Below are 16,563 nucleotides of genomic sequence, written 5' to 3'. Positions count from 1 at the left end.
AAGGTAACGAGTTTGTGGGATGGCTGGGTGAAATTCTTAAGGTCTTTGCTGAAACCCAGCTTGCTCCCCTTCCAAGAGTTATTGTCTTCACTGATGTAAATTCCTCTAACAACCTCAACCTAGTCTGTCTCTTTGTATCCTGAGATTTGGGACCTATGAGATCTTGCCTCTGAGTTTCTTGATCTCTGAGGAACAATGCAAATTCAAATCCAAAAAATTCCAAAGGGGTCTCCTTTACAGCCATTGCAATTTATACAATCCCCTAAATATGAAATTTCCCATTTATAGTTAAGACTATCTGCTTCAGAACTGTCAATGATTGATAATCAACAGCCAATAAAGTGTTGGCCATTTAATGATTCTAGTAATCTCAATGCAATATGCTCTATCATTTGCACCTTCTGGCGCATAATAACTTATTCTAATCTTTACCTATTTGTTGTCTCTATTTTAAATCACAGGGAGCAAGAGGACTCCTCGGACCCAAAGGACCTCCTGGGCTACAGGGACCTCCTGTGAGTAGCTGTAGAAACAAATTTTATATAAACAATACACAGGTGTGGTACTTGGAAGGTTTAGCCACACCACTGCAGATCCACTTATGAGGTTTTGTGAAAACATACACTCAGTAGCCACTTAATTTGGAATAAGTGGTACCTAACAAGTCATTTTTGTCCACTGAACTGCTGCTCACCCAGTTTTTTTTGTCTTTGCATCATTCTCCGCAAACTCAAGAGAATGTTGTGCATGGAGATCTCAGGAGATCAGAATTTTCTGAGATTCTCAAGTGTTCTCGTTAAGTTCCACCAAGTCATTGACTCACATTTCTTCCCCATGCTAATGATTAGTCTGAACAGTAACTGAACATCTTGACCATGTGTATGTTTTTATGCATTGAGTTGCTGCCACAGGATTGGTTGATTAGATATTTGCATTAGCGAGCGGATGTTACACGTAATAGTGTAACCACTGTTTATAAGTCCAGTCAATATGTAGGCATTCCAATTAATTCATAAATTAACATGGAACGTCATTCCCTCCTATACCCAGTTACATTCACATCAAATATTGTTTCCAGTTGCTGCACTGTTTTACCCTCCGCTGTGTGCTCTTGATGACAGATCAGCACTCCTTTCTTATTTGAATCCATGCAAATCTCTTATCTGTAAGAACAAAAGAGTTATGATAAGCCCCAATGTGTGATCGCTTTGTAATTGGTTCATTAAGTAGTCTTGAAATTTGAAAAAAAAATTGTAATAATGGTGACTACAAAACCATTGTCCTGTTTTTAAGACTCATTCACTTCACTGCTGTTGTCCAGACAGAGAGATATTGTCTCCGGCTTGTGTACAGACCAATGATAGCTTAACATTGAGACCCAGGTCACATCAGTGCCACTAACCTTTATTTGATGAGTTACCATGATTCTCACATTTCACCTACTGGTCCCAGAAATAGCTTCAGTGGGAGAAAATATGCATCACAATAAAACTGGCTTCCACAAGGGTTTAGATGCCCCACCTGCAACTATTTGTTCTCTCTCGGACTGATGCACAGGAGCAGCGGTTTGTACCAGCTACAAAATGCACTGTAGCAACTCACCATGACTCTCATATGGCACCCGCTAAACTATGGACCCTACCATTAACTCCTATTCTAAACCAATGCTCTGGAAGGAAAGGGCAGCAAAGCATGGAGAATACCACAACATGGAAGCTGCCCTCTGAGTCAACACCATCTTAACATTAGATCGTAGGATTTAGAAGAAGAAATTAGAATTTAGAACTTGGGATTTAGGATTTAGAAGCCATGCATGTAATCATTTCTGCTCCAAAATTCAATCACACATGTGTTTCTTTTTGACCCCATTCTTCTGTTTTCTTCCTATAATCCTTCACCCCTTTACCAATCAAAAAACCTATCAATCTCTGCCTTAAATAACACCAAATTACTTGGCCTCTACAGTCCTCTTTGGCAATGAATTCCACTGACCCACCATCCTCTAGCGAAGAAATTCACCTCATCTCAGTTTTAAAGAGCTATTCCTTTATTGTCAGTCTGTGCCTTTGGATTATAGTCTGTCCCACTAATGGAAAGCTCCTATCTATATTTGCTCTATCCAGGCCGAATGGTGTCTGGTAGTTCTCAATGAGATCCACCCTCACCCTCACGCTCTAAAGTCCATTGTGTACAGGCCCAGAAACATCAAATGATATTCATATGTTAAGCTTTTTATTCCTGAGATCACTCTTTTGAATGACTTGGCAATATATCTCTGTTTCTTCACTCTCCCAGTAAAAATCCTGGAACTTCCTTCCTAAAAGCATTGTGATGTACCCACACACAAGGACTGCACTGGTTCGAGAAGGCAATGCACTATCATTTTCTCATGGGATAGACAATTAAATGCTGTCTCAGTCTGCAAAGCCCACGCTCTTGAATACAATAACTTGCTCTAACGATTGGTTCCATTATTCAGCCTGACCATAGATATCAATGTCTCTCCTGTGTTTCAGGGTGTTCGTGGAATGGATGGCCCACATGGTCCCAAAGGAAACATAGTACGTGACTTCTACTCTTAATCCTGTTCAGCAGTTTGTCCAGTTGTTGGTGCTCTGGAGCTTAACGTGCTACCTGATTTACCTCCACAGGGGCCACAGGGAGAACCAGGACCACCTGGTCAACAGGGCGTTCATGGAGGACAGGTAATCTGCCAGCCACTGCATGTTGATTCACATTGAACATGTGACCTCAAGTTATGCTCCAGGTCTGTAAATCCATGCCTGGCCAAATAAAGACCAAGTCAGCTGGCCAGCCAGCTCCTTTGGTAAGGGAATCCATTAATGTTTCAGGTCTGACAACCTTTGTCAAAACTGGAAATGTGGAGGAGGAAGGGTTCAGGATAAATGCATTACCTCTGATAGGGTGAGACCAAATGTTAATGTGACTTGTAGCCAGCAAGAGGGCTTTGGGACATGCCAACATGTCAATCTATTATTGATAGAACGTAGTGCAGGACGGTACGGACCCTTCTAACCACGACGTTGTGCTGACCTTTAAACTTCTCCTAGTTCAATCTAACCATTCCCTCCCACATAGCCCTCCATCTTTTTGTGATCCACCTGCCTATCCAGGAGTTGCTTAAATGTCCATAATAAATCAGCTTCTAGCAATACCATAGGAATGTATTCCAGGCACTTTCCACTCTCTGTGTAAAAGAACCTACCTCTGACATCTCCCCTGATCTTTCCTCCACTCACCTTAAAAGGATGTCCTCTGGTATTGTCGACTGGGGAAAAAAAGTGTTGGCTCTCTGCTCAAACTATGCCTCTTATCATCTTATACACCTCCATCAGGTTGCCTCTCATCCTCCTTCACTCCAAAGGGAAATGAATTACCTCGTTCCTCCTAACCATGTTCTCTAATCCTGGTAAATCTCCTATGCACCTTCTCTAAAGTTTCCAAATCTGTCCTGTAATGAGGTGACCAGAACCGAACACAGTACTCCAAGTGTTGTCTAACCAGAGTTTTACAGAACTGCAATGTTATCTTGCAAATCTTGAACTCAGTCTTCTGACTATTGAGGGTCAACACGCCCTATGCTTTCTTAACCATTCTATCAACTTGCAGCTTTGACTCAGACTCCAAAGTCACTCCACAGTGTTGAGAATCCTGCTGTTAACCTTGTATTCTTTGAGGTCGACCTTCCAAAGTGTACATGTTATATTTTTCTGAATTGAACTCCATCTTCCACTTCTGAGCCCAGCTCTGCATCCTGTCTGTATTCGCTATATCCTACAACAACCGTCTGCACTATCCACAACAAACCTTCGGTCATCTGTAAACTCCCTGATGGAGGGAGAGTATTTGTGCGAAGGTCACAGGTGGAATACTGGCAGAAATAACCAGTTCCAGTAGAGACAGAATAAAAAAATGAGTCACCTAAATTTGGAAAATTCAATATCAAGTCCAGATTACGATGTGGCCAGTAGGAAGGTGATTTTCTTCTTATGTGTTCATATCCATTCTAAATCTGGGGTCCTGCTCAGTTAAAACGATTCTTCCCAACACGGATAGACCTGCACAATAAAAATTGCCCTGTCCGAAGTCTACGATTCTTTTCGCATCCTAGGTGATGCAGACCAGATTTCTTTACACTTCCCCCTAGCTGAGACAATCTGAGTTTTTGACAGGATTGGGCAGATTTGACTCTGGTTGATATTTTTTGGACTTGCCTGAAGTTGTACTGGATTTTGTTGAATTTCAGTGAAGCCAAGAAAAAAAAAATATCAGCAAAATAAGTTCCAGATGAGCTTGAGATGACCGCACTGATTGGCTGCAGTTTTTCATTCAACCATTTTTCTTCTCTCTCCTCTCCTGCAGGGTATACCTGGTCCTCAGGGAGCCATGGGACCTCCAGGTCAGAAGGTAAGTCACATAAGTATTAGGCCCTCCATCATTTGGGTTAATTTACCTCAAGTACCTTTAACTCACTCCCAAAACTGGTCTCCTCCTTGTGAACAAATACCATTCTCACCATGTGTGATCCCAGTGGCCTATTGTTCTTGATCCTATGCCAGTATTCTTGAGAGAACCTCTCAGGATTGAATGTTCCCAACAAGGAATGGTGTACTTCAGAATGTCAAGAGAATTGGAGGGAGGTTTGGCAGATGATTCTCAAAAGTTCTATCAGCTGCAAAGCCCGGTGGGAGGTGGAGGAAGGGATGGGTCAGTTGAGTATTGAGGTTGCTGACCAGGGTGGAGGTGATCTGTACTGTTAGATCTGCAGTGGCAGAGAGTGCCCTGTTTCCCATTCAGTCACTGGGGTTTCTGCAGTCTGACCTTGTATCAGGGAATTTCAAAGATTCAAAGTGCATTCAATGAATGAATAAATTATACAACATTGTTTGCTTAGCAGGCCGCCACAAAGCAAGGAACCCCAGAGCACACAATTAATAAAAATATGACCAACCCCCAGTGCTCACAGAGGAAGAGGAAAAAAAGACAAAACAAATGATGCAAACAATAGAAACAACAATAACAGCATTCCGAATCCAATTGATCCAAATCCCCGGAGCAGCTCGAAGTAGGCCCAAAGCCTCAACATTCAGTCCATCATATTAGCCCAGCAAGTCGCTCCAAAGTTCTCAGACATGAAACACAGCAGGCAGGGACAGTTTCAAAACCTTAGCATCACAGAGAGAGGAGCCCCCAGACTGTCTGGACTGGCATTTAAATTGTCTGAACCTTGCACTAGGAACCAGGTCCCACAGCGGAGAATTGCTCTGGGCCTAGATTTTGCTGCTGGAGTAGCCGTTCTCAATCTCTCCATCTCAGCTTGGCACTTAGAATGATCCACCATCGCCTGATTCGCAATACATTGCAGCTATCCTGATCAGGAATCAATGAGCTTGATGTTTCTTCATATAGTTACCTTTACACCGACATTTACTGGATGTCATTGAGTGGAGGAGGCTGAGGAGAGAACATGGCAGAGATGTATAGATTAACGTGGAGAATAGATGGGATAGATAGAAAGAAACATTTTCCCATAGCAGAGATATCTATATGAGATCTGTAATAAAATCTACGCGAATGTGGACTCAAGATGTTGAGGTATACAGAGAGGTTGGGCAGGTTAGGACTATACTCAATCAAGTATTGAAGATTGATCTTATAGTGGTGTATAAAGTCATGGGGATCTAGATAAAGAGAATGCACACAGTCTTTTTTGCAGGTTTTGGGAATCAAGACTAGAGAGCAAGAGGGTAAAGATTTAAAAGTGATCTACACCAAAGGTGGTAGGTAAGTGAAATATACTTCCAGAGTATGTAGTTGAGACAGGTACAGTAAGAACATTAAAAAGATGTTCAAGCAGGTACATGGATAGGAAAGGTTTAGAGTGATATGGGCCAAATGTGGGCAAATGGGAATCTTGTTCAGCATGGATGGGTTGGGTTGAAGGGCGTGTTTCTGTGCTGCATGACTCTTTGAGCACCTCTTAAAGCTAGCAGCAATAAGGACTCTGAGGAGTAATTTCTTCACCCAGAGAGAGGCTGTGATCATGAACACACTGCATGAGGGGCTAGTGTATGCAGAGACTCTCACAAGACTTAAGAACTATCTGGAAGAATCATCAAGGCAGAGAAGTCTATGAACAAAGGGCAGGTGAATGGGCAGCTGGAGAAGGCTACCTGATGGTCAGCATGAAGCTGTTGGGCCAGGGAGCCTCATTCCTTGCTGTATCACTTTATAATCAATTGAGATACCTATGATTGTCAGGTTGGATTATGGGATTCTTCCTTTAGGCAGGAGAGGTTTGAACATATGGTCCTGTACTTGGATGGGTTCTTCTTCTTCCAGAATTGATAAGAGAGCTTAAGGTCAAACAATCCTTACGGCACAAGTGATCATAATATGATCGAATTCAACCTGAGATTTGAGATGGAGAAGCTAAAGACAGATGTATAAGTATTAGACTGGAGTAAAAGGAATTATATAGGCATGAGAGAGGAGTTGGCCTGAAGTGATTAAAAAAAAGAACACAGGCAGGGATGATGTCAGAGCAGCAATGGTTGGAATTTCTGGAAAAAATTTGGAAGGCAGTGGTTATATACATCCCGAAGGTGCAAGTTGACACATCTGTGGCTACCAAGAGAAAGTAAAGCCAGTATAAAAGCCAAAGAGAGGGCATATGATAAAGCAAAAATTAGTGGGAAGTTAAAGGATTGGGAAGCTTTTAAAAACCACCAGAAGACAACTAAGATGTCATTAAGAAGGTAAAGATGGAATACAAAAGTAAGCTAGTCAATAATATTAATGAGGATACCAAAAGTTTCTTCAGTTACATAATGTATAAAAGAGACGAGAGTGGATATCAGACCAGTGGGAAATGATGCTGGAGAGGTAGTAATGGGGGCAAGGAAATGGCAGATGAAATGAATAATTATTTTGCATCAGTCTTCACTGTGGAAGACACTGGCAGAATGGTGGAATTTCCAGATGTCAGGGGTCATGAAGTATGTAAAGTTGCCAGAACTAGAGAGAGGTTTCTTGGGAAACTGAAAGGTCTGAAGGTAAATAAATGACCTGGGCCAAATGGTGTACACCCCAGGATTCTGAAAAAGGTGGCTGCAGAAATTGTAGAGGCATTAGTAATGTTCTTTCAAGCATCACCAGATTCTGGAATGCTTCTGGAAGACTGGAAAATTGCAAATTTTACTCCACTCTTTAAAAATGGAGAGAGGCAGAAGAAAGGAAATTATAGCCTGTTAGTCTGACGTCAGTGGTTGGGAAATTGTTGGAGTCGATTTTTAAGGATGTGGTCTCAGTGTACTTGGAGGCGCATGATAAAATAGGCCATAGTCAGTGTGGTTTCCTCAAGCAAAGATCTTGCCAGACAAATCTCTTGGAATTCTTTGAGGAAATAACAAGCAGGATAGACAAAGAAGAATCAGATGATATTGTATGCTTGGATTTTCGGAAGGCCTTTGACAATGCAACACACATGAGGCTACTTCACAAGCTACTAGCACAAGGTCATACAGGGAAAACTCTAGCATGGATAAAGCAGTGGCTGATTAGTAGGAGGCAAAAAGTGGATAAAGGGAGCCTTTTCTGGTTGGCTGCCAGTGACTAGTGGTGTTCTAGAGGGGTCTGTGTTGGGCCAATTCTTTTTACTTTATATGTCAATGATTTGGATGATGGAATTGATGGTTTTGTTGCAAAGTCTGCAGTGCAGATGATATGAAGGTAGGTGGATGGGGCAGGTAGTTTTGAAGAAGTAGAGAGACTACAGAAGGACAGACAGATTAGGAGAATAGGCAAAGGAGTGACAGATAGAATACAGTGTTGGGAAGTGTATAGTCATGCACTTTGGTAGAAGAAATGAAAGGGTTGACTAATTTCTAAATGGAGGGAAAACACAAAAATATGAGGTGCAAAGGGATATGGGGTCCTTGTGCAGGATTCCTTAAAAGTTAAGGAAGTGCAAGTTGAGTCCGTGGTGATGAAGCCAAATGCGATGTTAGCACTCATTTCAAGAGGACTAGAATATAATAACAAGGATGTAACATTGAGAGTTTATAAAGCACGGGTGAGGCCTCACTTGGAATATTTTCAGCAGTTTTGCTGCCCTTATAGAAACAATAGAAACCATAGAAACTACAGCACAGAAACAGGCCTTTTGGCCCTTCTTGGCTGTGCCGAACCATTTTCTGCCTAGTCCTACTGACCTGCACACGGACCATATCCCTCCATACACCTCCCATCCATGTATCAGTCCAATTTATTCTTAAATGTTAAAAAAGAACCCGCATTTACCACCTCGTCTGGCAGCTCATTCCATACTCCCACCACTCTCTGTGTGAAGAAGCCCCCCCTAATGTTCCCTTTAAACTTTTCCCCCCTCACCCTTAACCCATGTCCTCTGGTTTTTTTCTCCCCTTGCCTCAGCGGAAAAAGCCTGCTTGCATTCATTCTATCTATACCCATCATAATTTTATATACCTCTATCAAATCTCCCCTCATTCTTCTACGCTCCAGGGAATAAAGTCCTAACCTATTCAACCTTTCTTTGTAACTGAGTTTCTCAAGTCCAGGCAACATCCTTGTAAACCTTCTCTGCACTCTTTCAACCTTATTAATATCCTTCCTGTAATTTGGTGACTAAAATTCACACAATACTTGAGATTCGGCCTCACCAATGCCTTATAAAACCTCATCATAACATTCCAGCTCTTATACTCAATACTTTGATTAATAAAGGCCAATGTACCAAAAGCTCTCTTTACGACCCAATCTACCTGTGACGTCACTTTTAGGGAATTTTGTATCTGTATTCCCAGATCCCTCTGTTCTACTGTACTCCTCAGTGCCTTACCATTTACCCTGTATGTTCTACCTTGGTTTGTCCTTCCAAAGTGCAATACCTCACACTTGTCTGTATTAATCTCCATCTGCCATTTCTCAGCCCATTTTTCCAGCTGGTCCAAATCCCTCTGCAAGCTTTGAAAACCTTCCTTACTGTCCACTCCACCTCCAATCTTTGTATCATCAGCAAATTTGCTGATCCAATTTACCACATTATCATCTAGATCATTGATATAGATGACAAATAACAATGGACCCAGCACTGATCCCTATGGCACACCACTAGTCACAGGCCTCCACTCTGAGAAGCAATCCTCTACTACCACTCTTTGGCTTCTTCCATTGAGCCAACGTCTAATCCAATTTACCACCTCTCCATGTATACTGAGTGACTGAATTTTCCTAATTAACCTCCCATGCGGGACCTTGTCAAAGGCCTTACTGAAGTCCATGTAGACAACATCCACTGCCTTCCCTTCATCTACTTTCCTGGTAACCTCTTTGAAAAACTCCAATAGATTGGTCAAACATGACCTACCATGCAGAAAGCCATGTTGATTCTCCTTAATAAGTCCCTGTCTATCCAAATGCTTGTAGATTCTGTCTCTTAGTACTCCCTCCAATAACTTACCCACTACCGACGTCAAACTTACCGGCCTGTGATTTCCCGGATTACTTTTCAATCCTTTTTTAAACAACGGAACAACATGAGCCATTCTCCAATCCTCCGGCACCTCACCGGTAGACACCTACATTTTAAATATATCTGCCAGGGCCCCTGCAGTTTCAACACTAGTCTCCTTTAAGGTCCAAGGGAATACAATGTCAGGTCCTGGGGATTTACCCACTTTAATTTGCCTCAAGATAGCAAGCACCTCATCCTTTTCAATCTATACAGTTTCCATGATCTCACTATTTGTTTCCCTTAATTCCATAGACTTCATGCCAGTTTCCTTAGTAAATACAGACGCAAAAAACCCATTTAAGATCTCCCCCATTTCTTTTGGTTCCACACATAGCCGACCACTCTGATCTTCAAGAGGACCAATTTTATCCCTTACAATCCTTTTACTCTTAATATACCTGTAAAAGCTCTTTGGATTATCCTTCACTTTGACTGCCAAGGCAACCTCATGTTTTCTTTTAGCCCTCCTGATTTCCTTCTTAAGTATTTTCTTGCACTTTTTATACTCCTCAAGCACCTTATTTACTCCCTGTTTCCTATGCATGTCATACAACTCTCTCTTCTTCTTTATCAGAGTTGCAATATCCCTTGAGAACCAAGGTTCCTTATTCCTATTTACTTTGCCTTTAATCCTGACAGAAACATACAAGCTCTACACTCTCAAAATTTCTCCTTTGAAGGCTTCGCACTTACCAATCACATCCTTGCCAGAGAACAACATGTCCCAATCCACGCTTTTTAGATCCTTTCTCATTTCTTCAAATTTGGCCTTCTTCCAGTTTAGAACCTCAACCCTCGGACCAGATCTATCCTTGTCCATGATCAAGTTGAAACTAATGGTGTTATGATCACTGGAACCAAAGTGCCCCCCTACACACACTTCTGTCACTTGCCCTAACTCGTTTCCTAACAGGAGATCCAATATTGCATCCCCTCTAGTTGGTACCTCTATATATTGATTTAGAAAACTTTCCTGAACACATTTTACAAACTCTAACCCATCTAGACCCCTAACAGTATGGGACTCCCAGTCAATATGTGGAAAATTAAAATTCCCTACTATCACAACTTTATGTTTCCTGCAGTTGCCTGCTATCTCTCTGCAGATTTGCTCCTCCAATTCTCGTTGACTATTGGGTGGTCTATAATACAACCCCACTAATGTGGCCATACCTTTCCTGTTTCTCAGCTCCACCCATAAGGACTCAGTAGACAAGCCCTCTAATCTGTCCTGCCTGAGCACTGCTGTAACATTTTCCCTGACAAGCAATGCTACCCTCCCCCACCACCTTTCCTTCCTCTGCCTCTATCACATCTGAAACATCGGAACCCTGGAATCTTAAGCTGCCAGTCCCGCTCCTGTAGCCAAGTTTCACTAATTGCTATAACGTCACAATTCCACGTCAATCCACGCCCTCAACTCGTCCACCTTCCCCGCAATACTCCTAGCATTGAAATATATACACCTCAGAAGATTTTTACCACCACTCACAACCTTTCTATTTGCAGCTTTGCTTGAACTTTTAACATCATTTATTTTCACCCCAGCATCATCGTCAGCTCTGGCACTGTGGTTCCCATCCCCCTGCAAATCTAGTTTAAAGCTTCCCCAATAGCACTAACAAACCTCCCTGAAAGGATATTGGTCCCCTTGTAGTTCAAGTGTAACCCATCTCTCTTGTACAGCTCCCACCTGGCCAGAAGAGGTCCCAATAATCCTGAAATCTGAACCCCTGCCCCCCACACCAGTTCCTCAGCCACTTGTTCATCCTCCAGAGCATCCTATTCCTACCCTCACTGGCACGTAGCACAGGTAGCAATCCTGAGATTACCACTCTCAAGGTCCTGCTTTTCAACTTCCTACCAAGCTCTCTATACTCACTCTCCAGGACCTCCTCACTCTTCCTTGCTATGTCATTGGTACCGATGTGCACCACCACATCTGGCTGATCACCCTCTCACTTCAGAATGTCATGCAAGTGATCAGAGACATCCCTGACCCTGGCACCCGGGAGGCAACAAACCATCCTGGATTCTCTGTCACGACCACAGAATCTCCTATCTGCACCTCTAACTATCGAGTCCCCTATCACTACCCCTCTCCTCTTTTTCCACCCTCCCTTCTGCACTGCAGAGCCAGACTCAGTGCCAGAGATCTGGCTACTGCAGCTTGTCCCAGATGTCATCCCCCACAACAGTATCCAATGTGGTATACTTGTTGTTGAGCGGAATGGCCACAGGGGAACTCTGCTCTGCCTGCCCTTTCCTCTTCCCTCGCCTGAAAGTGACCCAATTTCCTGTCCTCTGCTCCTTTGGTGCAACTACCTCCCTGTAGCTACTATCTATAATCTCCTCATTCTCCCGAATGATCCGCAGGTCATCCAGCTCCTGCTCCAGTTCCCTAATGCAGTTTGTTAGGAGCTGCAGCTTTTCTTAGAAACTATATTCTGAAACTGGAGAGGGTTCAAAGGAGTTCCATGAAAATAATTACAGGATTGAATGGCCTGTCATATGAAGAGCATTTTATGGCTCTGGACCTCTATTCACTAGAATTCAGAAGAATGAAGTGTGACTTCATGGAAACCTATCAAATTGGTGAAAGGGCTTGAAAGAGTGGATGTGGAGAGGATGTTTCCTGTGGTGGGAGAGTCTAAGACCAGAGGACACAGCCTCAGAATAGAGGTGCATCCTTTTAGAATGGAGATGAGGAGGGATCTCCTTAGCCAGAAAGTGGTGAACCTATGGAATTCTTTGCCACAGGCAGTTACTGTAAGTAGCACTCTGTCTCCTGCTAACTGAGACAATCCAGGAGCATCTCCACACTTCACTGAGTTTCAGGATCGGAGCTTGAGGAACCATTCTGAAAGACAATGTCAAGTTTATTACTTTATACAGAACTACATGAATGCACAGCTGCAATGAAAAACTTTCTTGCAGCTGCATCACTGGCACATACAGTAGCTCCATATAAGTAACTTTCACAAGGAAATCATAAATTAAGCATAAATTGTATCCCGGGTTTACAAAGATCACAATTAGGATAATGAAAATGTAAAGTCTATTTTAGTGCAAAGTGAATGTTGCTATACTAAGGTAATGGTTAGAGTTGTGCTAGTTAGTTCAAAAACTTAATGACTGAAGGGAAGCAGCTGTTTTTAAACCTGGCGGTATGGGAACTACAGGCTACTGTATATTCTGCAGTGGCTAAGAGTTGGGAGAATTAAACCAGGGCCTCAGGTTCAACTAGAAGAACCAGTGCAGATGTGTACCTGATCTGCAGAGGTTAGAGGAAAAGGCAAAACCCTCACTCCTCAACACTCCAACTGTTATTCATGACGAGTGTCTCTTTCAGTTTGATATCAGCTCCATGAAACAGTCACAGGCCAGTTTCCTGGAGTAAGTCACTGTTAGTGAAAGATGCTCATCCCACTTGTTTATTGGCAGGCAACTTTAATTTAGGGGTGGTTCAGACCTCTGTAACTTTCTCGGCACTCAAAGTTCAAAGTAAATTTATTATGGAAGCACATATATGTCACCATAATACTACCCTGAGATTCATTTTCCTGTAGGTATTCACAATAAATACAAAGAAACACAACAGAGTCAATGAAAAAACTGCATGCAAACAAAGGTGGACAATCAATGTGCAAAAGACAACAAATTTTGCAAATACGGAAAAGAAAAACAAAATAATAACAATAATAATAATAATAGATGAATTGTGTTGAGAACAGAAGTAGTAGAACCCTTGAAAGTGAATCCATAGCTTGTGAAACCAGTTGGGACCTCAGTGTTAGTGTGAGTGAAGTTATCCACTCTGGTTCAGACACTGATGGTTGAGGGGTAATAACTGTTCCTGAACCTGGTGGTGTAGGACCTAAGGCTCCGTACCTCCTTCCTGATGGCAGCGAGGAGAAGACAGCATAACCCAGATGGTGTGTGTCTTCGATGATGGATGCTGCTTTCCTGTCATAGTGCCCCTCATTGACGTACTCAATGTAGGAAGGGCTTTATTCGTGAAGGAATGCGAGGACCACTATCTTTCGTATGCAGTTAATTTCAGGGGTGTAGGTGTTTCCATAACAGGCTGTGATGCAACTTGTCAGTATACTCTCCACAGTTCATCTATAGAAATACGTCAAAGTTTCAGATGACATACTGACTCTTTGCAAAATTCTAAGGAATAAGAGGCACTACCGTGCCTTCTTTGTAACAGCACTTGCGTGATGGACCCAGGACAGATCCTTTGAAATGATAACGCTGAGGAATTTAAAGTTACCGACTCTTTGCCACTCTGATCCTCTGATGAGGACTGGCTCATGGACTTCCAGCTTCCACAGACTGCCAATGCCTTAACATTTCTGACATCTTTAATTCGTTGATTCGTGGAAGAGTAGATGGTTCAAACTGTTATGACTTTGGCATTCACCAATCTTGTAACTTTGCTAAAAGATAGAAGGGCCCTCATCTGACGTTTCTTCATGGTTCTTACTTTCTGCAGGGTCCAACTGGGAAGCCTGGTCTGCCCGGAATCCCTGGCGCTGATGGTCCTCCAGTAAGTAGACGCATCCAGTGGTTATGTAATGAGCTGTGCTATTGAGTGTTTCTTTCTATGTCCAGAGAGTGTGGTGAAGGGCAGGGTAAGATTTTTGAACAAGATGATTTAACCCTCCGTGTGTGAGTACTCCTGGGAGAGACATGTGTTTTAATAAGCTGATGGTGGAAGGTGGACCTGTGTCCTATGACCAACTCGGCCCACAGCACTGTCTGACCAAATAATCCTGCTGTCTGCATACTTCATGTGTTGCCGACAACCTAGAGTTGGTGGGTGACAGTCTGGCTGGATGATGGGAGATTTGAAAATAAAGTTTCACAGAATCTTTAACCAGTTCTGGTCCTGGTGCGGTGGCCCAGTGGTTAGAGATGCTGCCTCGCAGTCTATGTAGAGTTTGCATGCTCTGCCTGTGACTGTGTGTTTCCCATGTTGCTTTCACATCCCAAAGTGGATGGGGCTATTTTGCCATTGTAAATTATCCCTAGTGTGTGGGTGAGGGATAGAATCTGGTGGGGGGGGGGGGTGGAGTTGATGGGAATGTAGAGGGACTAAAATAGGATTGGTATAAATGGATAGTTAATGGTTGGCATAGGCTAGGTAGGCTGAACAGCCTATTTCCGTGCTGTATGAGTCTGTGAGTCTACAATTTTAGCTCCATTTTGACTGAGGGAATTACTTACAGGTATTTTGTCTCTCTTACCTTTTTTCAGTCCCCTTCAATTCAATTCAAGTTTACTTGTCATTCATCCATACATGAATACTCATGAATACAGCCAAGCAAGACAACATTACTATGGGGTCTAGGTGTTAAAACATAATACCAACAATCAAACACATGAACACATTCACGGAGTTAAAGAATCCCAACACCACACCCCCCCCCATCCCAGTCCTCACCCACACTAATCAACAAAACCATATAAAATATCAGTAAAAAAACAACGATGCAGAATATGCATGTATGTAGATGAAGTTCTCTCCCCCCAGCCCACTGATATATGTCGACCCGCCCGATAACTGCTAGGCGACACTGTGGCTTTGAGGGCCAGTCCTCTCATATACAAGCACGTGTAGAATATTAGTAAAAATACAATGATTACTTTGGATTTTTGGTTTTTGACATTTTTTGACCTACGTTTAAATTTAATTGTCATTTAACCATACCTGAATGTCCACAAATACAGCTAAAGGAAACTGTGCTACTCCAGAGCTAAGTTACAAAACATAGTACCAACAGTCATACACAGCAAAACATACATAGCAGAAAATAAATAACAGTAAAATATAGTCACACACAAAAAAAGTTATATTCCAAGTCCCTGAGTTCATGAATGTTGCAGTAGTCTGCAGTCAAAACTATGTAATCAAAGATTTTAATGTACTAATGAGGTATGATCTTTATCAGGATGCCTTTTTTGGGGCTTTGCACCTTGACCTGTTGCTTTCATTCTTACAGGGCCATCCAGGAAAAGAAGGTCCATCTGGTTCCAAAGGCAACCAGGTAAGTCTGAAGCATGGGATAGAGTAAGGGTTGCTTATTCTCAATTTGCTTGTGGGGATAATTTAAAAAAGCAGTCAAAATTCGAGTTTTTTATGACATTCATAAATACATGTATGCGTAGGTGCAATGAAAAACTTGGGTGCAATGATGTACTTAGCTGAGTACTTGATGCAATATGGGCTAAGTCTGAGGATTTGGGTAAAATGTAGATCAGTACTGGATCTAAGGACCTATTAGTGTGCTGAATAACTTGATAAAAAAAGAGATATTTTCAATGGTGCACTGATAGTTAGCACTCAATCAGAATCAAAATTAGATTTAATATCACTAGAATATGTTATGAAATGTGATGTTTTGAGGAACAGTATATTGCAATACATAATTAAAAAAAAACAACTATAAATTACTATAGGAAGTGGTTTAGCGTAGGACTGGCGCAAAGTGTGCTTGATGGTCAGCATTGATTCTGTAGGTGGGAGGACCTATATCTATCCTCTCTCTTTCTGCAACTCATTTAGAGGCAAACTTAGAGGTAAGGTTGGTTTGTCATTAGAAGAGCTTGATGTCTGCCTGGTTTGCGACATTACAGTGACAGAACTTTGAAGGTGGAATTAATTGGCTAGAAATTGCAGGGCGAGTTTTCTCTTAATGTTAGTTGTAGGTTGGGTTGGCGGTGAAACTTATTGAATGACATGATGGTATTTTCCATTTTCCTCCTCCCATTGGAGTACCTTCCACAGAGAAGGAAGTCAAGACCTAAAACCATTCAGATGCAGAGCCCTTTGTAGATATGATGTCTACCTCACCATGTGTAATCCTAAACTGTACCCAGTTACATTATTTATTGTATTTCCCAATGAAATAGGACTGTTCAACCCACTGAGGGTGTACTGTCTCTCAGAGCAATCCCAATCTCCCACTTCCCCTAAAGTAGGAAATTGTGCAGAGCCC

At 42.2% G+C, this 16,563-nt stretch overlaps 1 protein-coding gene across 1 annotated transcript in view; it reads left to right on the top strand.

Moving 5' to 3' along the window:
• LOC134346173 (collagen alpha-1(V) chain-like) overlaps positions 1 to 16,563 on the top strand; it is a 273,825-nt gene that overhangs the window by 155,334 nt on the left and 101,928 nt on the right. Inside the window, exons 21-26 of the mRNA XM_063047492.1 lie at positions 462 to 515; positions 2,517 to 2,561; positions 2,652 to 2,705; positions 4,384 to 4,428; positions 14,058 to 14,111; positions 15,568 to 15,612. Coding sequence (XP_062903562.1) covers positions 462 to 515; positions 2,517 to 2,561; positions 2,652 to 2,705; positions 4,384 to 4,428; positions 14,058 to 14,111; positions 15,568 to 15,612 — 297 coding nt within the window. The remainder of the gene's footprint in view (positions 1 to 461; positions 516 to 2,516; positions 2,562 to 2,651; positions 2,706 to 4,383; positions 4,429 to 14,057; positions 14,112 to 15,567; positions 15,613 to 16,563) is intronic.

This window comes from Mobula hypostoma, chromosome 5 (assembly GCF_963921235.1).
Source record: "Mobula hypostoma chromosome 5, sMobHyp1.1, whole genome shotgun sequence".
Taxonomy (NCBI): Eukaryota; Metazoa; Chordata; class Chondrichthyes; order Myliobatiformes; family Myliobatidae; genus Mobula; species Mobula hypostoma.
This window is presented reverse-complemented; position numbering and strand designations above follow the sequence as displayed.